This window comes from Pyrgilauda ruficollis, unplaced genomic scaffold, assembly GCF_017590135.1.
Source record: "Pyrgilauda ruficollis isolate IOZ18807 unplaced genomic scaffold, ASM1759013v1 scaffold13, whole genome shotgun sequence".
Classification (NCBI taxonomy): Eukaryota; Metazoa; Chordata; class Aves; order Passeriformes; family Passeridae; genus Pyrgilauda; species Pyrgilauda ruficollis.
Window position 1 is genome coordinate 12,091,562 of NW_024511432.1, and position 25,879 is coordinate 12,117,440.

General features: G+C 40.4%; 1 protein-coding gene across 1 annotated transcript; it reads right to left on the reverse strand.

Annotated features, from left to right (window-relative positions):
• GPT2 (glutamic--pyruvic transaminase 2) lies at positions 1–25,879 on the reverse strand. The gene is made up of 11 exons (XM_041458786.1): positions 25,159–25,879; positions 15,483–15,572; positions 13,905–14,013; positions 10,192–10,325; positions 8,042–8,285; positions 7,235–7,314; positions 6,538–6,674; positions 5,677–5,851; positions 5,087–5,242; positions 3,950–4,062; positions 1–2,723 (listed from the first exon to the last, which is right to left on the reverse strand). Exons 1-11 carry the CDS (start codon positions 25,483–25,485, stop codon positions 2,633–2,635), a joined length of 1,656 nt encoding a protein of 551 aa, XP_041314720.1. The 5' UTR covers positions 25,486–25,879; the 3' UTR covers positions 1–2,632.

Genomic DNA, 25,879 nt, shown 5'->3' on the forward strand with positions numbered 1-25,879 from the left:
TTACCATTTTTTAACATGTGCTTTATTATTTGGAAGTCTTATACATCTGAAGTACTGTTATAAGGAGCACCTGGAGGAAGATCAAACCTATAAGCATGCATTTGAAAGGAAGAATAGTCTGTTGTTAATGAAATATTTCAAAGACATGGAAAACAAGCCTTTTTGTCTTAGGTTTACAGGATTGTTCCACAAAAATGCACATTAACCTTATCACAATACATACAAATATTGTGGATGGACAATAGAAATCACCACCCTTCCATATGAGATGCATCAGGAATAAATTGTTATCCCTTATAATGTCAGAAACAGAAAAGGCACCATAATAGAATGTTTAGAAAAAACTCAGTTTATGCCATTATATTTTGATTCAAAACTGTAAGAATTACTGTCCCGACTTAAAACAAAAAGCCTTTCACACCTGTAAATTATCATTGTAAACTTGTAAACCTTTACATTTTTTTTCCAGAAGTATCAGGTGCAAATGCAAGGCAAATATAAAATCTATTGACTTATTAGATTACAAATACTACCCCATGAAAAAGCTGTAGTTACAAAAATATAAAAAATATTCTAACTCCCATTGTTAGATCTTAGTTTCAATCTACACTGCATTAAGAGTCCAAAGCCAGATCTGATTTGGACACATTCCTAGAGTAGGAAAGTGCTGTTTGTCTTATTTTCACATCATTATTCTGACCTCCTCCCACGGTTTTGCTTTCTGGGTTTGTTTTATTTATTAGTGCATATTAAGGATGCCAAGTAGTGGGTGCTGGCAGGTTGTATTTTTCAATGGATGGTAGCAGCGTAAGTGCTCTCAGTGTGCTCTCGTCCCAGAAGTGCACTGCTCTGAGAAGAAAAACATCATTTTTTCTCCAATCCTCTGCAGTAGCTTTGTGTAGCAGCCATGCCATTTTCATCTATAACCTGTGACCCCTGGCAGGTGATTGAGAGGAATAAATTGTTCTGACAGACCTCAGCAAGGAGGTGTGAGAAGCTCAGCCACTGCTGATGCTGGGTCATAGACAGGAGCTGCTGTGGTGAGGACAGTTACTGGCAGCATCCCGTCTTCCTGACATGAGAAATTGGCACAGCTTTGTCTGGATGGTGTTTCTCTAGCCCTTGGCTTTAGTAAGCTGGATCAGCACAGGGTGTTGGACCAGTTACAACAGCAGCCTCACAAAGTGCCAGTAGACATTAAAATGAGTTTACTTCTAAATAACACTTTCAAATAAATGGCTAGATTGAATGTGATATTCTTGATGAATAAACTCTGTAACAGCTGAGCCTAAGCCTGACAAATGCTAATGCTTTCACATCTGAATACTGAAAGCTCTGTTCCTTGAGCCCTTTATCAGAGCCAGCAGAAGGTGTCCAGCTTCCAGCTCTAGAGAAACAGAAGCTGTCCTTTGTTTTGCAGGGAAGCTGGCAGAGATTAGTGGAGTCACTCAGCTGTACTCCTAGATAGCCACCTTGTTCAGCTGGGCTTTGAGAAGCACTCAGGATCGTTCAGACAGCAGTAGGACTGTGGAAGATTTAAGTGTCAGCTGTACTTTCATTATCTTTATGCTTGATGAAAGACTTTTTCCTTTAAATACCTTCCTCTCCATGAGAAATCAGCCCCAGCATTTCTCCTGGTAACAATGTGTCAGTCCTTGCAAGTTCCAGCTGGATTTTGGCCAGCTCGAGGGGCTGTGTGATGTTTCCAAACAAATGCTGCCCACAGACAGAGCGGTTCTGAAACGGTTGTGTTTTACCCTGCTTGAAAGGATTGACTGTACTCACATCTGCTTTGAGACACTAACTTACTCTCTCCCATGAGTATAAAAGATGTGGGCTAACAGGAGACTCCTGGAATTGTTATGGCAGGAAGTGTTCAGAGCTCTTACGCTGGGATCATGTGTTGAATAGCACAGGAAGAAGAAGATTGTACTCCTTATTATGTTTCAGTTTCATAAAAATATTGTTTAAGCAGACACCACGTTCACTCCTCTGATCAAAACTGTATATTCCATTCCAGCTGTGCTGGGATGGCAGGATTTCTTTTCAGCAGAATTTCAAAGGTATCTGGACACATCTGCTGAAGATTTTTTAAAATAAGCACACTGTCCCTACATGCTTGGTCGAGTTTGGAGAACACTTCACACTTAACAAGAAAAACAACAAAAGTTAAACCAAGCAATACGTATAATGTAGGAGTTTGATTTTTGTTTAGTAGAATTTTAAGATGGGAAACAAATTCCTATCTAAACAATTGAACTTGGCATTTCTGTTTTGTAAAAAACCCACATGACAGTAGTAATTTTAATGAGCAATTCCCTTCCCCAACCTATTGAGTCAAAAGTTCACAAATGTAACTTTCAATCAAGGCACAAAAACATTTACTGACTCTTTCACCACTTTCTTCACTTTCTTCCCCTTCCCCTTAAAAAACCAAAAAACTTGGTGTAACAATGTCTTCTACACCAGACATAAATTTAATAGTCCAATAAGTTGTAGCAGTATCTGAGTCTGGTTCTACCTATTTTGAATTTAGTTAAATTAGATAAACAGCACATTCTCAGCACATCATTGTTCATTGTCTGCATTTGCCTTGAAGGGGAGGGGATGAGGGGGAAAAGCCACAGTAGTTTCATGCATATTTTTCAAGAAACTTTATGTGGAAGTCTTTCACTTTCTCCAGTAGGATCTTCAGCTTCTCTACTGGAGGAAGAATGGTAATTCTGAAAAATAATATTTAAAGAAATAAAAAAACCAACCCATATTATCTTCAGAACCAACTAAACTGTGATCTTTGCACAATTCTTGATTAATCTCAAAGTACAGCAAGTAACGTGTTAAGTTTGACATATTTTTTATATTATTCTCTCTTTTTTTTGCATTTATACTTTAATTGAACTATGCTATTAAACTAGAGCAATTTGTTTCAAGGAATTTAAGAACTGTTATTTTCTGTTGAGTGGTGTAGATTATCAGTAAGAAATAACAGCAACTCAGTTTCCACTGTTGGGCATTTGTGCCAAATTATACCCAGTTTTTGATCTTTAAGAGTTGTCAGTTATGAGTAAATGTACATTTTTTCTTTAATTGATACCTGAGTACAGAAGCATTAGAACAATGCAACATCACATTCTGCAGATTTTCATCCCTTTTTGCCTTCTGCACCCCCTGAAAATCCCATGGGGTGTGGATGCCAGGCTGTCTGCACGACCCACAGAACACAATGGCTTTCCCACACTGGCGCAGGAATGGATTCTCTAGGTTTTCCCTGGAGCTGTATGTACCCAGGGGTCTGAGCCAGCTGGCTGTGCTGCACAGCTGCCAAGGCTAAAGACACCTCTGCTGTGCTGCTTCACACACAGAAACAACACAGCAGAGGGTGAGGAAGACTAAATTCCCTGACAAATTCTAGCTATCAGTGGCTTGGCTGGAGCAAAGTTCTGTTTATTGGAAGCAAAAACAACAGTTTTGGTATTAGAATATTTAGCTCAACATCTTGTTTTGGTAAAGTTATACAGAGTGTTTAAGGAGCAGATTTATAGGGATGATACTGCATTTTTCATGCAGTTTCTCCCATATGGAAACACAGTTTAACCCCCTCCTCCCCACAAAAGAATGCAGGGAATTTTTTTGAATTCCAGAGCCAACTTTAAAATTAAAGTCTAAACTATTACTATTGTTTGTATTCCTGGAGAAGGCATTTCAAATGCCAGTATGTAAAAACAGAATAAAATTATGCCAACAAGCTGTGAAAACACCATAAAAACTTGTATAGCTCATCTAGCAGACCAGGTCTTTGACCTTGCTGTCAGTCCACAGAAACTGTCCAGTGGAAACTGAGACAACATAAACTGAAACTAAAATCCTTGTATTTAATCAGAAGAGAAAGAACTGGGATGATACTTTGCTTACTGCTGCTAATTTGCTTTTTAACAAAGAGAATCTGTACCTGAAATGGTAGGTTCCTTCTCTCTGGCCAAATCCACTTCCAGGTACAACACATATTCCAGTCTCTTCCAGAAGTTTCATGCAATAGAACATATCAGGTGCCATTTTATGAGCCTAAGGAAATGGATGCCTCGGAATTATTGAAGTCAAAATATTCCTAATATATAGAATTTCATGATTGCTTTTTTTTCCCCCTGAAACCTAATGTTACATTACTAGTTTCTTATTCAATTTACTAAGGAAGATGAGGAGCAAATGCTGATGGGGCAGTTCACACTGAATTAACTAACAGTAATTCATGGAGGAACAGGGCTGAAGAACTTACATGAAAACTCACTTCAAAAGAAAAGGCTTAGGTAATTTTGTTATTCCCCTTGACTTGCTTGTAACTTTTGTCAGAAGTCTGAAAGTTGTACTTGGAAAAATCTAAGGCAGTGACATTTGATAAGATTAAATTAATTTGAGAACTGTGTGTTCCAGTTCTGTTGGCAGTTACTATTTTTTTCCCCCAGAATAATCTGCTGCCTAGGAAGTCCCCTGATTAATAACTATGAAAGGTTCTTAAATATGTACAGGTTATATACCTAATCAAATAAGCAGCTGAAAAACAGCCCTATTTTTGTTCTCAGCTGTGCTAATAAAATTCCCTTTACAAAATGAATATTAAAAATTAGGTTTCAGAGCTCTACTTAGGAACAGAAATACTTATCATTTATTAACATAGGTTACTGTCCCAAAGGCAAAGAGGTGAAATTTGTAAGGAAAGCTCCAGCCCTCTTTCCTGTTCCTGGTGAACGGGGCTTCTCTTGTAGGGTCAGTAGCACACTGCCACTCACACAAGTTGGTCTCAATCAATTGCTGCATAGGCAGCAATTTGGAATTGCACAGGGCCACCTACTTGTGTGACTTAAACACCAGCATCCTTGGGGACACTTAGCCTGGGAGCTGTAGCACTGGGATGAATTGATCTGTTCTGTTTTCCTCTCTTCAAATAAAGGTCATGTTATATTTAAGATTATACACAGCCCATGAAACACTGCTTTTATTCTCCATCTCTGCAATCAAAGTTCATCATTAGAAGTGGCAGGCACGGGTGAGAGGAGGTTAAAATGGATTGGGGTGAGAATGACTGACTGACCTTTGCTTCCTCAATGGCTTTGGAAGGAATAAAGATCCGAGGGAAAGCGTACATGGCTCCTTGAAGGGGGTTGCAATGAACTCCTGGGATCTTGTTAAACATGTCTTCTGTTAGTTTGGCTTTTTTGGCAAGATTGTTCAAAACAGATTCCTTCTCCTGTTTAAAAGGAAGATGTTCAGTTAGACACATTTCAAGTAGCAATAAAAACACCAGGAGAAATGATGATGTTTCAAAAGGCCTTCCCCAAATGAAACACTGGTAGGGCTTTGTGAGCTGCTAGAGCAAACCATGTTCCAAATTCCAGTTGTGCTCTTAAAAACTGCAGTGCAAAAAGACTTTAGCAGGGTATAATTACAGTGTTCCAGACAGACAATAACCTGCAGAAGTCTCTATCTGTGTGCCCTCTTTTTACAGTCTCCTTCCTCGCCATCCACTCCTGGCTCTTTTTAGAGACCATCTTAATTGAACCTTTGATTTGACTTGATAGGAGAAACAAAAGAAGACTCTTTGGTCTCTGTGCATAATTTGAGTTCCCAATACTTAGGATAGGTTTGGGAAATGCACAAAAGAACAAGCATGTTATTGCTGACCTTTATGAACTGTGCATAAGATTCTTCTCCAGGTACTGGAGGATTCACCACAATATCCATGGCTGCTTGTCCTGAGACTGGAGGGCAAAGGCGAACAGAAAGCAGCTTAACGAGCTGTCCTTTGATTTCTGGGTGCAAGTTTATGACCTCCATGTAACCTCCTCTGTAGCCACATCTGTGACAAAGTGAACAGAAGAGATTGGTTAACTTCAAGCCTATAAATACAACAAAACAATGCAAATGATTGCAGAAGTGGAAAGACAATTGATGAGAATCTCACAATGGGTAAGATACAGCTTGTTGAAACAGCTGCCACACTGATATGGTGTAAGATGGAGCTGCAGACATGTCATTAAGTCCTAGTATCCCATACAGAGATAAAGGTGGACATGCAGCTTCCCTGGTAGGCAAGTTAACAATTAACATGGATCTTTAATCTTAAGAACAAGAGCATATGGCTGTAGCAGCATACATTTAATCAAAAAATTCTTTTTCTTCCATGTCCTCCTCCCCAAAAAAACCAAACTGAAACATTTGTAATATCCCAGTGATTATTGAGCTGTTCCCTTGAATGTTGGAGGCCAATTTTCCTTTATCACATGTCCAGATTGGGACTGTAGGATTTCACCTTTGTGGGACTGAGGCATTAGGTGTCTGAATACACTTATTATTTGGTACTTTGAAAACCACTGAGTTAATCCATTACTCTGTGCTTGTTTTTCTTTTCTTAATAGTCTTTAGTTAAAATTAATAAAGGATTAATTATGGTGGATTACCTTCAGGTCAGTAATATGAAAGCGCTGTCCCACCAGATTAATGAGGAAGATGAAATAAAAAAAAAACAAACTAAATCAGACTTACTCGCCCATGTATCCCTTAGAGGTGGAGTGAAAAGAGGCCAGCTCAACATTGTTATAGTACTCGGGTCCCATCTCATACAGAATCTTTTTGAAGGAATGAAACTGGCATCCTTCAGAGTACACATTGTCCTGGTAAACCTGAACAGTCAGAAGACATTAATGTGCTCTGTTCCCCCAACTAAGGATAAAACACGGCCTTTTAGAGAGGCAGATCTGAACTGAAGAAACAGTCCTTACACTCAAAACTTCAAAGCTGTTAGAAGACACAAGGTTCTTTGTTAAGTAATAGTTACTGTAATTATACTTTTTATCTGATGTGACCACATTTAAAGGCTGGGCCTTTGGAGAACAGAGAGCTTCTTTGGATGATTTAACCTTTACTTGTATGTTTAAATTGATTTTCCTTCTGTTTCTTCCATTTGAAGTGGTCTGAGCACCAAGTAGGTTTTTAGGTTTGTTCTTCCTTGTGTCCCCTACACTTTCTTCCTTGTGTCCCTGACACTTTCTGTCTAGTTCAAAGCCACCTGTTATATTGATCCTTTGATATTAAGAATCTTGCATGTCTTTTCATGTCTTTATATGATAACAGAGAGTCTGTTCCCTGTACTTAAAAAATACCACTACCACACATGGAACAAAATTATACCTCATATGAGTACTCTTAGCTGTGCTTTTGAGAGAACAGATTATTTCATTACCTCATCAGCCAGAAGAAAAAGTTTTTCTTCCCATGCAAAATGTATCACATCTTCAATGCACTTTCTGTTTTGCACCTGTCCTGTAGTTTGATTTTTAAAGCAAGAAGAAAGTTAGTGGAGTGTACACATACAAATCTTTTCACCCACACATACTTAGATTACCAACTTTTCAAGAAGATATCCCTCTTCCTCAGAAAAGTGCTACTGAACTTTAGAATTCAGTTCACTAAATATGAAATTAAGGAGCATTTTTGGAAGAATTATGGTACAAGGTAACTTATTCCATCTCAAGCAAAGGGAGTGTGAGATACAGTAGTCAATCAAGGACTTACTGAGAGTACTCTGTGTATAGCTAACCATTGTAAATGCTCCCATGCATGAAGGTTAGGAGGGAGCTAGCTTCTCACCAACTCAAAAAGCTAAATTCTGAGGGAGGCTTGCCACTGAGTTCTGCATTATTACAGTCATTGCCTCTCAGAAGCCAAGAGGCTACAGGCCATGCCAAAGGCTAGATCTTTCCTAAAGACCAAAAGTGACTGAAAGTCATCCCACAAGTCTGGAAAACTTCAGCGGAAGCAGCAGCTTCAAAGGGGATCCAGTGAAATGAATCTTCTCCCTCCTTTCTGGAGATCCAGGACACTGAAAATATGTATCTAAAAGTAAAGTCTGTCCTACTTCGAGCACTGATCTCTGGAATTCAGCTCAACATATTTGATATGTACTTAGGATTTGCCTGCAATGTCAAATGAATGAAAAAGGAAAGAAAATGGTCTTTAAACCTCTTCATTAAACAAAATTCCTACAGACCTGTGGGATTTCCAGGGTTGATGATGCAGAGGACTTTTGGATTGCAATATGCCTTAGCTTCATTCAAGGCACGGCGAAGTTCGTTCACATTTAGAGCCCAGCAATTTTCTTCATCCAAATAGTAGTTCACCTGGATAGCATCCAGTTCAGAGATGGCTGCTGAGTATAAGGGATACTGGGGAATAGGAATCATCACTCCTGTTCGGGATTTGCCACCTCCTGAAGTCAGGATCTTTAAAATTGCCTGGGGAAAAAAGGAGGAATTAAAAAAATAAAAAAAGGTCATGCACAAGAATTAATAATAGTCTCTGGAATAAATTATTAAACTTCCTAAAAAAGTGTAGAGTTAAGGTGGATTTCTGTCCTAGAAGCAGATAGTCAAAGAGAGTTATTTATTTCAAGTTGCTTCGGGCTGAGTGAGGATGGTCTAAGCTTAATGGAATCCTCTCATGTCATAACTTCCAAAGATTATGCCTGATCAACTACAAAATTTAGGAAAACCATTCTGAGCACAAGGCTAGAGGGCAAGTTGGAAACAGGAATATCAAGATCATTATTTTTTTGCTGTGCCCTGTTGTAAGCAAAGAAGCTTTAGCTAATTCTTGCTTATTGCCTTCCATTCATTGTATCTCATTAACCATAAGAGACCAATAAATAAAACCAGAAATTAGAACTGGGGCCTGTGCAGATTCTCCCTTGGAACAGAGAAATCTGTTTTACATCAGGAGCAATTATGTTTTCATTTTCAAGTAACAGAACAGACCAAAGTCTGCATGTCTTGGGATGGAAATAAAGGCATATGTAGCTTATGCCCAGAAGATACAGGCAGAAAGGTAATGTTTGTGCTAAGGTCACTCCAGACAATTTCCTTGTGCCCCGTGTCTGTGTGATGTGGAGGCTTTTTACATGTGAATTAAATAAAACAGTGCACAAGGGGCAGGAAGCAGAGAGATTTCTTGCCTTTATAACCACGGGAGAACTCTGAAGTACAGGTGCAATCAAAGCAAGCATCCTTATCAGCATGTAATTGGCATCTAAACCCAAAAATATCTTTTCTCTCAGCAGCAGTATCCTTTAGTTTCTTTGTGGTTCTAGTACAAAATCTGCTGCTCTGTGCCTCTCATCACATACTCAGCTGCTAAGCTAATGATTTATAATCAACATAATTTTGTACCCACCACTAGTTTAAAAATACCAAGAATCCAAAACATATAATCAGGACCAAATGCATATTTAAAAACTCCTTAACACCCTCTCTCCCTTGAGGTGTGAAACAATAGTTGTTTTAGCTTTAGAAGGGCCAAAGAATGAGACTCGTAGTGCTGGCTTTACATCAGTGGTGAAATCAAATCGGCATAGTGCAGATCAGATGTGCTGTGCTGCCATTCCTGACAAGCTGCCAGTGTCAAAAACTCTGGAAAGCCAACGGACTGCGGAGCTCTGGAGAGCTGCCTCTGCCGGATCGCTGCCATTCTGAGCTCTGCCACTAGATGTCCTTTAAAAAACCACCTTCCCCAACACACTGTCAAAGGCTGCCTTCACAAAAGCCAAACTGCTGCTGCGCTGTCAGTAAATGTGTCTCTAAAGGAGCGGTCTGATAGAGACTGGTATTCCTGTCTTAACCATCTTTGAACCTTGATTAAACACAAAACCTGAAGTTTTTCTCAAACAAACTAAAATACACAAACAGAAATCAATCTTTGGGATTTTCACTGGCATTGATCTGCACTAGCAGAGTTTACTTGGAAGAAGAGCTGAAGTTTATTCCCTCTTCCCTCTTCCACTGACTGATACCCTCTAATCTTCAGTGTTTATGTGTCTTAACCACTAAGAACAATCATCATTTAGTCTGAATGCACGGAATCTTCTAAATTTATATTTAGGCACCTGTAGCTCATTTCATATTACCTCTACAGAAAGGTACAATTTATGTGTACTAAGAGACTTTGCACACACTTCTTAGCTGGCTCCTGACATTCACACAGGGGCTCACTGGTTTGTTCACAGGATTGGATATTCATTGAATGTGGCTTCAGTGTCTGCCAGATCAAACTCACAGGACTTTGTGAGACCAGAGGTTCAACAGGGATCTGTATTTGCAGAGGTAACAGTCTGTACCAAGAGGGACCAGGTTTCATTTTAACACTTACAGAAATGCCATCACTTGCCCCGGTGGTGAGGTAAATGTTATCTGGATCTGCAGGAACCCCTCCATCTCTTCTTTCAATATATGAAGCCACATCTTCACGGATGCAATTTATACCTTGACTGGCAGTGTAGGATCCTGTGAAAAATACAGAATGAGATGAGAATTGAGTGCAATGTACATCAGATTTTCTGTTACTAGCAAAACTCCTGAGCTAGTATTGTAAGGAGCAGTTTGTACATATGAGCCATATTTATATGGATCCCCAGGATGGGTTTGCTTTTTTTTTCCATGGAGTAGGATAGGGAGCTGGTTTATTCATAGAGCAAAAGAATTAATTTGGAAGTAGACAAATACAATAAGCATCACTAAAATACAAAAACAGCACACTGGACTGGTAAAAAGAGTGATTTCAAGCCTATTTGCAAACTGGAACAGCAATCCCATTTTTACTATCTTTCAGTTGCTTTCTTTATGTTGGAAGCACTCCTGAATGTAAACAAAGTCCTATTTAAGTAATGGGAACAAGGAACAGAGGTAGCACATGCAATAGAAAGGAAAGTAATTTCTTTTAATCCATGATAAATATAAGGGTTTTATTTGCAACATGAAAATAACATATCATTTTCTCCCACAGTCTGAAACCAAAAAAATCTTAAACTGCTTCTCTCCTTCCCCCACAGCATCTCCCACAATCACTTTTCAGCAGAAATATCTAGAATCCCCCCAATCTCATATGTAGTTTACAGAGCACAACTAATAATCATAAATAAAATGAGATGTTAGATGCCTGTGTGCATCACTGCTGAGAATGTGCAACAAACAAAGAGTAAACATAAGCCTAGGGTCAAGGAGAGGAATGAATTCAAGCTATGAAGCCTAAGACTGATGGACAAAGAAGTGACAAGTGTACATCTATTTTAGAACACTGTCAGGAAGCTGCAAAATCTTCTTTGCTTGTTGGGTGGAGTGGAATAATTATGCCTGACTTAACTGTTATCACTCAGTTATCTGCTAGTAGTCTGCCTGGTAGGACTTCTGTGAAAGCATGATTTAAAAAGACAAAGAACCTTTGCAAGCAGTGCACAATTGCATGGGATAAAATGGTGATTCAGGGCACAAAGTTCCCTGATGTCCTAAACATTTACTTTTACAGGACTAGAAGTTAGACTGGGTCTGTACATGGGTGTTTGACCACAGCCAGGAGGATGCTGTTAAAGGAGGAGAACAAACCTAAGCTGTCCTTCTGTCTTGTGCTCCATTGGGTGCTGAGTCCTACCACTCTGAGGACATACAGAACATTTCATTACACTGTACTTCTACACTTACTTGTACTCCGTTGATGGTTTTGACTAGAACCCATGTTTTCACTGTGGGATGCAAATAAATAAACCCAACGCAAAAAGCTGCATATATTATGTATTTTTATAAACAGGAGAGATTTCTCAAATGCCTGGAAAGATATTCCAATTATCCCACATGCATAAAGTAAGTGATGTCAGTAGAATCCCAGAGTGTTTGGACACAAGACAAGCTGAGGACACATCTGAGCCTTCACACATGGCCTGGGAGTAGTGAGACTCAAAACCATGAGGAGGGTTTTGCCAAATGGATGTTCATGGGAAGTGAGGCATTCTAGTTCACTTCCAGAGGAAATTTCATATTCGTATTAACTTTACAATTAATACCTTTAAATAGGCTGGTATAGATATGGGTGCAACACCTCAAATGGCTTTGACCATATGTAGTGATTCCACCTTTGTGCTGGATTAACAAATTTGCTGAAAAATAAGGTTTTGAACACAACACAGCAGGGCCAGTTTTTCATCTTTGCTTTCTCACAAGAAAGGCAATTTTTTCTTTTCAGCCATGAAGAGAACAGCAGTAAGTTGTCAGACTACCAACAAAGTGACAGGGGTGACTTGCATTCAGCTGCACATCCCTGTGCCTCTGGCTGTGTGTTTTGGGAGGCTGAACAGAGGCTGATGAGCTGCAGAGGCCAAGAGGAGGGGCTGACACACTGTACTGGAGCCAGGGAGGGGGGACACGGGGCAGAAACCAGTACAGCACATCAGTAAAGTCTACAGTGGTTTTAGTTGTCAGGAATTTAGAGGTACAGTTGTTCTTGGCATAAATAATTTCAAAATTAAAAACATTTAGACTCCAGAACCTCAATTTAGCCACTGAAATGAACAGTGTATTCAGAATTATCATCTTATATGAATACTGCAATTGTTTCAGGCCTACTTCCTCAGAATCTACTGAGCTAACAGAAATTATGGGAAAAGCGTGATCTTCTGAAAAAAAAGGAACATGCTTCTGAAATATTATGCAAGACTGAATTCTTTATAACATGGGGCTGTGGTGTCCCATGCTACCATGCCCTTAAGGGGAAGGGAGCACCAAGGGGTCAAGACTGCTCATTCTGAGAACTCCTTCCACATCCCTAAATTAGATAATGACTACAAAGAAAGACTGAGTCAAAATTCAAATGTATCCCTAGTAACTCCTATGTGCTGACAGTACTATGTGGATTTATTGTTCCAAAGACAAGAAAGGGATCCATTAAGCTAAAGGAACTTCTCAGTTTTGACAAGTTTGTTTTTAATGGTCTACCTTAAAAGACAAACCAATACAAAGAAGGTGAAGATAAAAAACATTCTGTATTAGGCTGTGTTGTTAAGAATAGTCCAAGCTTGAAATACTGCTAATGCAATCACTGTTTATGTTTTGTTTATTTTATTATGTTTTGTTTATTTTATTAAGTTTCATAGCACCTACTCTCAAAATATACCAGTGCAAATAGGCACTGCAATCACAAAGAGTAAGAAATATGCCAATTTCTGTAATAAGTCCTCTGAAATGTCACTGTTTGCCTACTTGAAAAAAGGTAAGTGTGCCAGATTCTTTGCTGCACGCAGCAGCTGTAGCAGTATCTGCAGAGTAGAAATTCTCATGGCATTTGCCAGGTACTGGTAGGCAGCACAGTCACTAGATGAGAAATTGTCTCTTCTCCTTCCTTTCTACTGAATATGCAAAGTTTGTACTTATGTGGATATGACATGTGCACTCTTGTAGGAACAGTGGTTGAAGAACAGAGCTCTGTAGTTCTTTCAAGAGTTATTTTACCTTGGAGAAATAGAGCTTTGACCTTCAGTTGAAACTATCTCAGCAAAGTAAAAGACTTTCATCAGTGTAGCTTTCCTTTGGCAGAGGATTATCACCTTGGAACCTGAGTTCTTGATATCCCAGAAAACATACTTGAACTGATGGTTCAAAATTAAGTTCCAGGAGTGTGCACTGGATCAGCTGAGATGGACATATACTGTTTGTTGACACCAGCATTACAGGGGCAGTGAGCTCCTTGGCAGACAAACAACTGGAGAAGGTAAAAACTGTAAAACCCTCCACCTAGTCTCAGTAGGAGACACAGAGCCCTGGATTAAGAGATGTCATACCAACAGAACAGAGCTTCATTAGTACTCTCTGCCACTTTCCTGGTACAAAAACCCCTCAGCATTCCATTTAGAGTTATGCCTAGATGTTAGTGTGGCAAGGGCTTCATGGATGTATAACCCTCACCCTCTCCTCTGTGACAAGTCCTACCAAAAATTCGCACCACTGGTCACCGTCTGCAGGTCACACTGCAAACCTGCCCCCATCAGCTGCAGGTATTGAACCGCCTGTGCTGCTCCTAACACCAGAACAGAGCCTTACCTAAGCTGTTTCCTCCACAGCCCTGCAAGATCCGCCTGGCGCGCTTTTTGGCGTCTTCCGGAAAGCTCGGGCTGTCCAGCAGGTTTGGGTACGTACACAGGGCCACTACCTGCAGGGCCAAGAACAAGTCAATTGGCCACTTTTCAGTGGTTAGTTTAAGTTGATGATATTATGTTAACTTCCCTTGGAAATGAAGATCACAAATACTGGCTAATTAAAAACATGGGTTATTGAGGAAGAGTTTGCAGTTGTTTTTTTAAAGGGTTGTTCTCACAGAAGAGAAAAAAATCTTATCAGGTTCCAAGTTAAGCTGATAAAAACAGTTCTAGAATTATTAACTATTTGTATTACAGACAGTGAAGATTCCAGGTGAGCTAAGCATAGTGCAAACACAATAAAGCACAGTTAACTATTCCTATGTTATCTCTAAGCAGATCTATCCTCCACTCTTTGTGTATTACTAGCTCACTTTTATTGACAAGAAATCAAGATTTTAAATATGGAACAGAACTGAGAAATACAATCAAATTTTGAAGGCATAGTGGCATGTTCTAATAATCCTTCCACAAAATAACTTCTAGTTCTTACTGACTTGAATTCATAGGAAATATTTAATTTAAAAAAGAAGTGGTGATATAGAACATGGTAAAAGTAGAAACACAACCCAGCAGAATTAAGTTAATGAAGGAATGTAAGACACAAAGAATTGAGAGGTCTCTCTTGAGATCAGCTTAATTTATTCCAGTCTCTCTCATTTTTATGCTCAAATGGTGTAGTATGGATAGGCTGTTGTCACCTTGTGGGGCAATGACAATGAATTAATCCATGTGTGCACACAGTCATGGGGAGAAAGGATTTCCCATTTTATTTAATAACATTGAAATAACATGTAATACATTTGAATAATTGATAAGAAGCTCAGGTCTCCCTAGTTCGCTGCATAGCTCCATTTTATATTCTCATCACCTGGACCCTCAGTTTGATAAGGCTTCAGTTTGTCCTGGAACTCTCTGAATTTACATTATTATAGACAGAGGAGTTTACATGAGGGTGTGAGGGATACTCGGTAAATAAGATACTCACTTTATCCTTGTGTTTCAGAAATAATGTACAAATATGAATTCTGTTGTAATCTTTCCTAAAAGTTAACTTGCCAATTAGCTTGCCCAGAGGTAAAATGTGCAAAATGAGATACAGTACAAGTAGTTGAACCCAGCTACGTGCAGATTTCAAAGTATTCTCTCAGATGAAGAAAGGCTTTTGTTTTTTTCTTTAAAGAGAACCACTTCCTTTCTTGAAGAGCATTATTGATAATGAATGTGCTGACTGATAACACAGAAGTGGCAGGAAAAAGTATGGGTGGGGAATGATATGGAAACTAAGGAAAGCTACTGTGTTAAAAGAGGACAACCACCAAACAATAGGACTTTGGCTCAGAAATGAACATTTAAAATTCTTTACAAAAGAACTATTTTAAGTCTAATTGCATCTAGGGAATCAATTATACTAATACCTATATCGGACAGCTTTAAGGCATTATAATAAAAAATGAATAATAATATTTTATAGTAGTCTTACCTGACGGAGGAAGGTGATTGGTCTCTGTCCCATTGCATGTGCATCTCCAATGTTGGCTTTAATCACTTCAGTAAAAGGTTTTTTGATTCCCTAGAAAGAAATTATTCAGAATGTTTTGTTAGGGGTGTAGCAGAAGATTCTTTTTTAGTATTTGTCATGTGGCTGTAACTAAACAGTGCCTGATCTCAGAACAGCTACAGTGTTTAATGTAAAGCTTAATGTATTTCTTATACAACACTGCCAGGTGATCTTAATGGTTACAGAAATTTTGTTGACTGTGACACATTTTTAAATGATAGGCTGGCTTTTATTTTTCTGCTAGCTGCAAGTAGAAGACTGACTTGGCTGGAAACTACATATTGAAGTAGAAAAGATGAAAAAAAGACATTTTGAATTGTCAGTATTAGAGCAACTTCTTTGAGACACCCAAGGGAGGGATGGATCAGTCAAGAAGTGAAAAAGATTTGAGGATATTTGAGAAACCACCAATAAAAGAAACCTCAAGACCTTTAGTTCTTTGAGAGTAAAAACAGTAAAGATACTTCTTGCTTATTTATTTTATACTTAGATTAAGTATTCCTTGTATGATGGCCCCACTTTTCCATGTAGAAATGTTTCACAAAATATATCACAGTGAGACTCTGTATGATAAACAGGAAGTGCTAAATAATCACCATGAATATTTAAAAGCTTCCTAGTCTCCAAAATCTGAACAGACAGCCATTTTTCCTGTGAGAAACTGAATACATCATGAGAACACAGGGAAAGAAATTAATGAATGTTGATTAGCAATCACAGCTCTTTAAAAAGTGAAACAAAATAAGGGCATCAAAAAGGCAAGGCACTGACTGATTGAAAAAACCGCCAGTGGTTTAAATAAAAAAGATTAACTGAAAGTAAAGGCCAACATTACAAGAAGAATAAGTGAGAGAGGCAATGATAAATTTAGAGTTGTTCTAATGTATATTTCAGAGATAGTAGGGAGGCATCCTAACAGTGACAGAATTGTCACATGGACTAAGGAACTGCAAAATCAGACTGATCAGTTTTCTGTAGAAAATTACCTATAACATATTACCATACCTATATGGCCTTACATTTAGCAGAAATTGAAAAAAAAAATCACTTAAAATAATTGAAAGTGACATAATGAGTCCATCAAGTCATTTGTTTTTATGCTTGTTGATCTAAGTGAGCCCCCCAGATTAAGAGCTGCATTTCAGCTCTAAGTAAAAAATTAGAAATAGGGATGTCAGATAGACATTACATTTATCTGAGGCTGAAGTTTAGTAATTTATAAGTAATGCAAACAGCTAAAAATGTCTTCTCTTCAAGCTATCTGGGGTCCACTGACAGCACAACACTGTTTCATTCTAATCACAAATAAAAAGGAAGAGAAAGGTGTATGTAGAAGAAGAACAAATTCAATTTGCTTGAAATGAAGAAAAATCCCCACGTATTTTGGTTGCATTTGGTCCTTGCAGAAAATTGAAACAGTTTCACTAGATTTGCAAAGTAATACAAATCTGTTAAGGAATATGGATGATACTTTCTTTGCCTAAAGTTAGGCAGTCTGAGAACACAGAAACATGAAACAGAAATACTCCAGTTTATCAGATTAAAACCAAAACAAACCAATAATAGAAATACCTTACATTAGACTAATTAGATTTTTTTGCTCACAAATACTGTTGTGCTCTGCAATTTAAAAAAAGCTGCTTCTTTGGTTAGTGAAATGTTGAAAGGTACCTGGCATTTCATAATGTACTTATGGAGTTTTTATAGTGGTACAGACTTTAAAACAAAGGTAACAGACCTTTTTGGTGCCTATGTCATATTTATCACAACTAATGTTGGAGCTTATTAGCACTGATGCCATTTATATCTTTACTAGGGCCAAACTCAGTGTTCTTCCCATCACTGCAAGTATAGAATCAACACCTACTCCACAAACCCCACACTCCCTTTGCTTCTGAAATGATGGATCTGGAACAAACAGCAAACCATACACAATAGTTCTCTCACCATAAAATCTGGTTAGAGAAGGAATGCTGTATTTTCTGTGTGGTACACACAGTTCCCACTTGGGCTTAAAGGCCCATGGTTCTCTTGACTAATTTGTATTTCTTGGTCTCAGGTACAAGAGCTGTTGTCTTTTTCGTCTTTCAAAAGAGAAATGCTTTTAAATAACTGGAGCCTTTTCCCTCCCTGACAATGAGATAATATCAGCTTTAGAACTGTCTTCATGAGACTTGCCTATTCTCTCCTAGTGACATCTATACAAAAATTGCTATGGCCACTTAGTATTTTTCTATTACTTGGTTTCCAGTCTCTCTACAGGAAAAAAAAGGAGTATCAGAAGTTGCTCAGATTTAGTTTAGAACAAGAAGTTCTAAACAAGTTCTTAAAAAAAAAAATCTAAACAAGTTTTTTAGAACAAAAAGTCCCATCTTACCGTTTCAAAAAGAAGGAACAGAAAACAACAACAGGCAAGAACAAGTGCCGAATGTTAATGGGTCAAAGTCTCAAAGCAGGGCTATCAGGAGCTGGCAGCAAGGGGAGTCTAGACAGTGCCTGAGACTCTGCAGGTGGGTTCAAGGCAGAATTCTGCTCAGACCCTTCAGACAGAGCAGCATCAGTCACCAGCTACTTGTGTCAAGGCTTCTCCTGTGGCAATGGGTGTGGGCATCCAAGGGGAGGGTTATGCCAAATACTTTTTGGAAGATATGTGGAAAGATCTGTATGGAAGGAGGAAATGTGAATGTCATGTTGATAACCTCAGTATCAAACTGTAGAGCAGCAGGAAAAGGCTGCAACAGGTCATAGATTTATTTCACTGCAGAAGGCTAAGCAGTCTTTAACTATGTCAGCAGCACACCTGAGCTGAGACAAGTTATGTCCCTGCAAGCCAAGGAACACACAGCGGGACAGGAACTGGAGTTGTTTTGCTCTCCTCTGGGGATCCCCCAGCGCACTTGCCAGTGTGCCATGGCCTCCCTCTGTCTGGGTGCAGCAGGCCTGCAAGGTGTGCTCCAGAGGCTGCCTGGCCGCACTGAAGCTGGCAGAGCTTTGCAAAAGGGAAGCTTGCATAACAGGAGCTCTAATAACAAACTCGTGAGCAGTAAGTTCCAGATGGATTCTCCTGCCTTGTGAAGAGGTACAAACCACATCAAGGAGGAGAAGAAATGCCCAGACCTACAAAACAAGCTTTGCCCCAGCCTCCTGCCTTCGGCGGCACCTCACACTGTGCTCACAACGTGATTCAGCTTCAGCTCAGAACAAGGCCAGGCTCCTGCCACTCCTCTGACAGTATTAGCAAACACATCCATGATAGTAGGCCTTTTTTAAAGCTGTAGAAGCCATCTTGCACCTCCACATGTAAAAGAGAAAATACAAAAATATGTACTGTCTTTTAGTAGTCATCTTCTGGATAATTAAAGGATTTTAATGGAATAAAAGAATCTTCCAGGATTTGGAATATGCTCTTTGGAAATTACTTCCTTCAACTGTTACTTCTGTCTCTCTGCTTTTTTAGGAGAACTGCATCATTTAAGAAACCTGATGAAACCTGAAGCAAGCCAGACACAATTATTCTAACAACTGTATCTAAATATCACACAAAGTTGGGAGAAGGTACTTTTATACATGAACAAGAACTCATTGGCGCAAAGGCAACAGAAATCTTTGTGCAGTTAACCAGGTTTGGGGAAGCTTCCTCTTCCCCTAGACATCCCCAGAGCCTCAGGAAACCCATCAGGAAAGGAGAACAGCACGAAATTATGAGCTGTCTCTCAAGGAAAGAGTCATGATGCAAGAAGTGTTGGGAGAATTGCTTGATCAAAGAAGCAATGTGATGCCAGAACACACACCACCCCAAAGAACTACATGAGGGCAATGCCCTGCCAGAAGCTGCTTTGTCTCTTAGGAATTTTAGTGTACCTGGAGGCTCCCTTTACAAAGGTACCATCTGACAGTGTTGGCAAACTCCAAAATACCACCGTGCCCAGAAAGAGTAAAGAATGGTACAAACTGACCTGACACTGTCTTTGTTAAATCTTCAGCAAATTTCAAAGGAAAACCATCACTCTGGAGAGAGCATGTGTGGATTGAGTAGTGGCAATAGGAAAGAATTGAAAAGAGCTGCCTTGAGGAGGCCACAAAAATGTGAGCTGCTTTTAATCCCAGAAGAGAACCGTGGTATTACAGCTATTTCTGAATTTCAGACTTTGCCTGCTCCTGGCTGCTCCCAATTGTTTCATTTTCATCGCCAGTGCTTTGTGCCTCCTCTTGATGGTTATCAGGCAGTAACATCACACTCTGAAACACTGTACTGTTTCCTTGAGACTGCTTTTGCTGTGACTTGCACAAACAAGCTCTACAATCAGAGCTGGCAAACCCAAACATTTCAGCATAGCTGAGATCTACGCTGTAGTAGCCAAGTTACTTGCTTGCTTTTTTTCTCTCCTCCTCTCAAGAGGCCAAGAAAGCACTGCCCAGAGGCCCTTAACTAATAGGGACCTGAAGACCTGAATTAGCATTCCAATCTTTTTATTAAAACAGCTCACAGCAGAAAAATAAACCTGACCTGCTTACCATGGAGTAAGGCTTTGAGTTTGTGTTATGCTTGTGTAATTCAAGCTGACATGAGCTGTTTTGGGGAGGAAGGAGAAGGCAAATTCTGGATTTTTATTTAAAACGGCAGTGATAACTTGCATGCCCCTCATATCACATGAGACAATGGGTGGGACTGACCATTAATTGGCAGATCTGATTCTGAGATTACAGAACAGGACACATTGGTCGAAGTGGATTTGCATCCAAAATTTTTGCCTATATAGATTTCATAACAGAGTTAAATGACAGAATTAAAATAAGGCTCATTAGAAAGTGATTAGACATTAAGACTCTTAACTTGGAGAGTTACTGTAAAAGGTCTATTTTAGAATAAATATTGCTAATGTATTCAACCAGAAAATATCAAAAACTGGATTCTGTGGGTTGTGAGCTTCTGAACACACGATTTTGATAATTGTGCTCTTGAAACCAGTTTTCTTTCACCTTCATCTGCAGTAGTTTTTGACATCTTAAAAAGCATGGGTTTTACTACAGATTTATACTTATGTATGCAACATGTACAGACAACTGAGGAACAACAGTTCTGTCTTAATGAGGTCAGATGCTCTTGCCTGGAAGACACTTCCTTCGTGTGCACACAGTCACGTATTCAAAGCAGAAAATTATAGGATGGTAATTTAAGCTTAACATCTTCCATTACTGGGTATACCAGTCAATCTTGTATCTTTTTCTTGGCATGTTAAATTATATTTCTGCATGTCATTGTCTAAATTGTGTTTTATCTTTCCAAAACTTCCAGGGACATAGTCAACTCACATTTACAATTAAGGCTGGATTCCATGTCAGATTTTTTCTATTCAATTTAGAAGTCTGATGAATTAGTGAGAAAAAAAGCTCTACAGTATTTTAATCAAAATACTTTAGCAGAAGCTGCCTGAGATTTCAGATACCTAAGTAGAAGGATTTTGGTAGTTTTATTGTCTAAATAACAATGTAGGGAGTGAACAAGTGGCTTGAATAAACGTGAAAGAGGAACCTGTTTGCAATAGTTATGCAAATGAAAAGCGTGGGCACAGGAGATGAATGTACAACCCTTTTGCTGTAAAGGTAGCAGAAAAATAGGGGCTTTAGTGTATAGAAACTGTAAAATGCCAGTGAAGGCCCATGGCTCCAGGCCCAGGGCTGGGATGTGTTACCCACCTGTGCAATGTGAAGGAATTGCCTACATGCTACCAATATATGCCTGCACACCATCTCTCTCCCCCTTTCCACCCTACAATTCTCTTTCAGTAGCTTCAAAGTTTGGAAGGACCTTGTGTGCCTTACACTGGGCCAGGCCCTGCTTCCAATGCCACCTGAGCTGGCCTGTGATCCTGAAATGCTGTTTGATATGCACATGCCTTGCAAGGAGATGTAAGGCAGCTGAACCTGACACAGATCTCGACATGATGTACAACCCAATCAGGAACTGGGGACAAAAGGAGAGTATAAGTGAAATGTCAGAGCGACAGACATGAAGGGATTTTCCACAACAAGGTCAGTTAAAATTAGTATGAATGTAAAGCAACAAATCAGGTATGTGTCCTGCCTGTGTAAAGATAAGTTAGTTTGTTATTACTGATCAGGTAAAGAGAAGAGCTCTTAGAGCTTGCTTTATTCCTGCATTGAATTTGTATTCAGGAGCAAATTTCTAGTCTGAAATGTAATTAAAGTCAATACTTGATACAATGGCCATTTGTTAGCAAGTCTACACAAAGGGGGTAGAAAAAAAGGTCTTGTTTGATTGAGTTCTATTTAGAGTGTAATCCTTTATTAAAATATGTCTGTGTTCTAGCTTGCTTTAAGAAGTTGCCAGAAACACCAAGGAAAATGGTTGGAATCAATTCTTTCTGTCATCTTAGTATGTCAGGATTAGCTGATTGCTACCAACAGCAAAGAGAAAAAGGGTTTTTACTTTCAAAGTATGACACAATTTCAAAATTAGGAAAAAAAGGCTCAGGAAAGTAATCCAATCACTGATTTTGCATGAAGATTTCCATCTTGAAAGATTTAATGTAGATCAAAGCCCTGATTTTCCACCTAGATGAATACAGGACACAAGCCAACAAAACTTGTGAAATCCAGGTACAGCATGCCCCACCTGTATTGGGCAATCAATCTTAATCGGCTTTAATTGAGTATTTTACTACACTGGCTTAGTCCTAAGCACAAGAGCTAAAACTAATGCCTCACTTTTATTAGTTCTTTTAAGGAATATCCCTTCAGTTGTCCAGTCAGAGACTTCTAGAGTAACATTTTAGCCCTTATTTCTGTGTGCACTGTGGAGTTACAGTTGCTGTTGTGATCATTTGCAGTTAATATAGAGAAGCAGCAAGTGCCAGAGAGAATAACAGAGGAGTGCTCTTTGGGATCTGAGACAGCAGAACAAACCTGAAGGAAAATGAAAGCTTATACTGTGCAAACAGCTTCAAGTAGCTGTTTTATAGTCTCCACAACAGCTGTATGAGTATTAACAAGTATGAAGAGTAACCAAATGGAACAAAGTTTAAGCAGGGAAAGCCTTTATCACATCTGATTACATACAATGGCTGCATTTAGGGGCTTCTAGTTCAGAAACAAATCACCTAAGGGCATCTGGGCAGAAGAGGATAAATGCAGATTTACTGCCATTGCTTCACCCCTGCCTGTTCTTGTTACCCCCAGCCACTGCAGTGCTTCCACCTCATACCAGGGAGCCTGTGCTCTCCTGCCTGTGCAAAGCTCCTTCCCCATCAGATATAGAAGAGTGATATGGGGCAATTCTTGCTGTTAGTGAAGAGTGGCTGTGGATCTAGAGATGCTGTGGGGCATCTCCTTCCTCTTCCCTGAACTGGCAACCACTTCAGCCTCTTCTTTTTATCCAGCAGTGTTAATTCTGCTGGCAGTGTCTGGCCTAACCCTGTGAGTTAAGGTTGAGAGGGACAGAAAATGCTGTACAACTTAATAAAAAGGAAACAAAGAAGTGTTATTGATGTGTGAGCACACAGAATTAAATTTCAGACACACACACACAAAAACCAGACAATTAGATAACCTACAATACTTTACTTATAATGAACCTAGGTATTACTCAACAATGTATGCTTTAGCAGACAGCTTGATTAAACAAGAGAATGAATAACAGTATTTTTCTCAGAAAAGCAAAGAGGAATGAGTAACTTGAGAAGTGTGTAAGCAAGTGAAGGATTTCTACTGAAGTTGATTAGTTCTCAGCAGATACACTGTCTCAACTTTTGTAGTAATTTTGTCCTCTTTCCCTGCCAGCTGGGAGGTTTGTTTGCCTTGCTTGTGTTAAAGCATAGTCACCTCTAGGAATGCTGGTAGCCATTATCAATGGCAAACATTATTTTATGAGACCAGTTCCAGGAAAAAAAAAAAAAAATGGAAAATACCACACAAGTAAGCACAACACTAAACTGACATAAAAATCTTTTAATAAAGCAATTGCCAATGATTTGCTGCTATATTTTTTCAGAAGTGCACAGTAGATTATTCTTTCTGCCAGTGATTCAGCTGGTAACTGGAGTAAGCAGTTTGGGAGGAGTTTGTGAAGGGCCTTTTATATTTGTTTTGTCAAGTAATATCTCCTGCTCTGTGATGTTAACTTGAAAACAAACATACTCAGTGAGAACACTGGAAGATTTTATACTCTGGAAAATGCATCCACTAGGGAACCTAGTTGCATAAACACAATGACACCTTTATAAACAAGTTTTATGGCAAAAATTAAAACAGATGTTCCAAAATTAATTCTCCATCAGCACTCTGAAGTTTTAAAGTGAAATTCTAAAAAAAATAAAAAAATAAAAGAAGCTGTTTGTAATAATTATTGAGTTAGACATAAATAGTTGATGCATATACTACAGTGAACTGAAAACATGCTTCACCTTCCAAAACAAGGGGAACCAAGTAACATTAAGACCAGAGAATTAATCTCTCATGGTTAGAATTGCTGTAGCATGATTCTGTTCAAAGCACTTTACATGAGCTAATGAAAATGGTCTTGCAGCACCTGTAATAAGGTATTAGAAAGACTCTCTAAAGCAGTGACAGCATGGAATAACATCTAAAATTATAGAAAAACTACTCTGCCAGATGCTTCGTCAAAAGAAAAAGGTGTCCTTGTGATGAGAGGGGAAGCTGTGGTTTGAACAGTAGAGGCAAAAAGCCATGTCTGTATTGTTAGAGGAGGGTTCTTTATCTTTTTTTCCAATACTCAAGGAATAAGAAAGAAATATGAAGAGCAAAATATAAGCACTGACTGATTTGGACGCTTTATTTAGCACATACTGGCCCAGACCCTTAGGATCTGCTTTATTTTCTGATCTGCCAAAGACTACCAACCACCTACAACTTTGGGCAGCGTTACTGAGTGTTTGTGCTCTGAAGGTTTGTCCCGAGCACATTATCGGGGATCTCCTTGGCCGATCCAGAGCAGCGCCGGGAGAGCCGGGCCAGCTCACCTGTCAGGAGCCCGGTGCCTCCCTGCCCGGCCAAGGCAAAATCCTCACGAACGACTTAAATGCTCTATCAGTATGATGAAAGCTGGTCACTCACCCCCTTGTATAACACAAAGGACACGGGATTGCAGCAAAGGGTCAAAGCGGCCGGAGAAATGTAAACTGTGCTTTATGGGGATGTCCCGTATCTGCCTTAGGCAGCCTGTGACAGCAGATAAACAGTAGCCGGCCGGAGGGTTCCTTTGTTTCGTGCCTCTGCCGCCTCCCGTGGGAAGGGGCGCGGGGCCGGGGGTGCCGCAGGAGCGGGGCCGGGCACAGCGGGGCCGGGCACGGCTCGGGCCAGCAGAGGGATGGGGAAAACGCTGCTGTGCTCCGAGAGTTTTTAACTTGGTAGGAAGCGCTGCAGCGGCACTAGTGGTGCCTCCCGCTTTCCCGAGGCTTCCACAGGGTCACGTCTCAGCCCCGCGGGGTGTCACGTCCCCTCCGAGCCCCGCGACATCCCCAGCCGGGAGCGGCGGCGGAGGAGCGCCCGGGGCAGCGCCGGTGCGGCTGCGGGAGCGCGCCCTGCCCTGTCCTGCCCCGCCCCGCCGCCCCTGCCTCACCTTCCGCAGCTCCTTCTCGATCTCCCCGGCTTTCAGAACGATGGGGCCGCGCACCGCGTATTCCACCGCCTTCACTTGCGGGTTCATGGACTCCAGCGTCAGGATCTTCTCCCTGCTCGCCTTCTCGTTGATCTTCACGGCGGAGGCCTTGGCAGCGCTGCTCCAGCGCACCGTCCCCTCCCGCCGGGGACCCCGCGGCTGCCGGCCGGCCGCCAGCGAAGCGGCGCAGCGCAGAGCCATGTCCGTCCTTCCGCCCCGGCAGCCCCCCGGCCCGCGGCCGCACAGCCGCGCCGCAGCTTGCCTGGCAACCAAGACAAACCGATGCATGGTCGTTCGGGTAGTTCCCACAACCAGATGAAGGATACAAGTGCTGGGGATCGGTGTATTTTGTAGTCGGAACCGGGCGCTAGTCAGATGCACGCGAGCAGGAGGTGCGGTCAGGAGAAATGCCGAAGAGCTGGCACAGTTACACGTACACGCTCGATCCTCTCATGTCCAGATCCCGCAAACTTAACTGCAATGGATACAACTGATCTTGCAGTGCTGCGATGCCACCACAGGAGCAGAAATAGAAACCACCATTGCACCCGAATAGCGCTGCAGCCCCCTGCCCCGACAGAAGTGCCCGCGCTAGTGCTCTGGAAGAGTCCCGGGCAAACCCATCCTTTTCCCAGCCGGCGCTGGCCCCGGCCCCGGGGCGTGCTAAGGTGTGATTGCACCA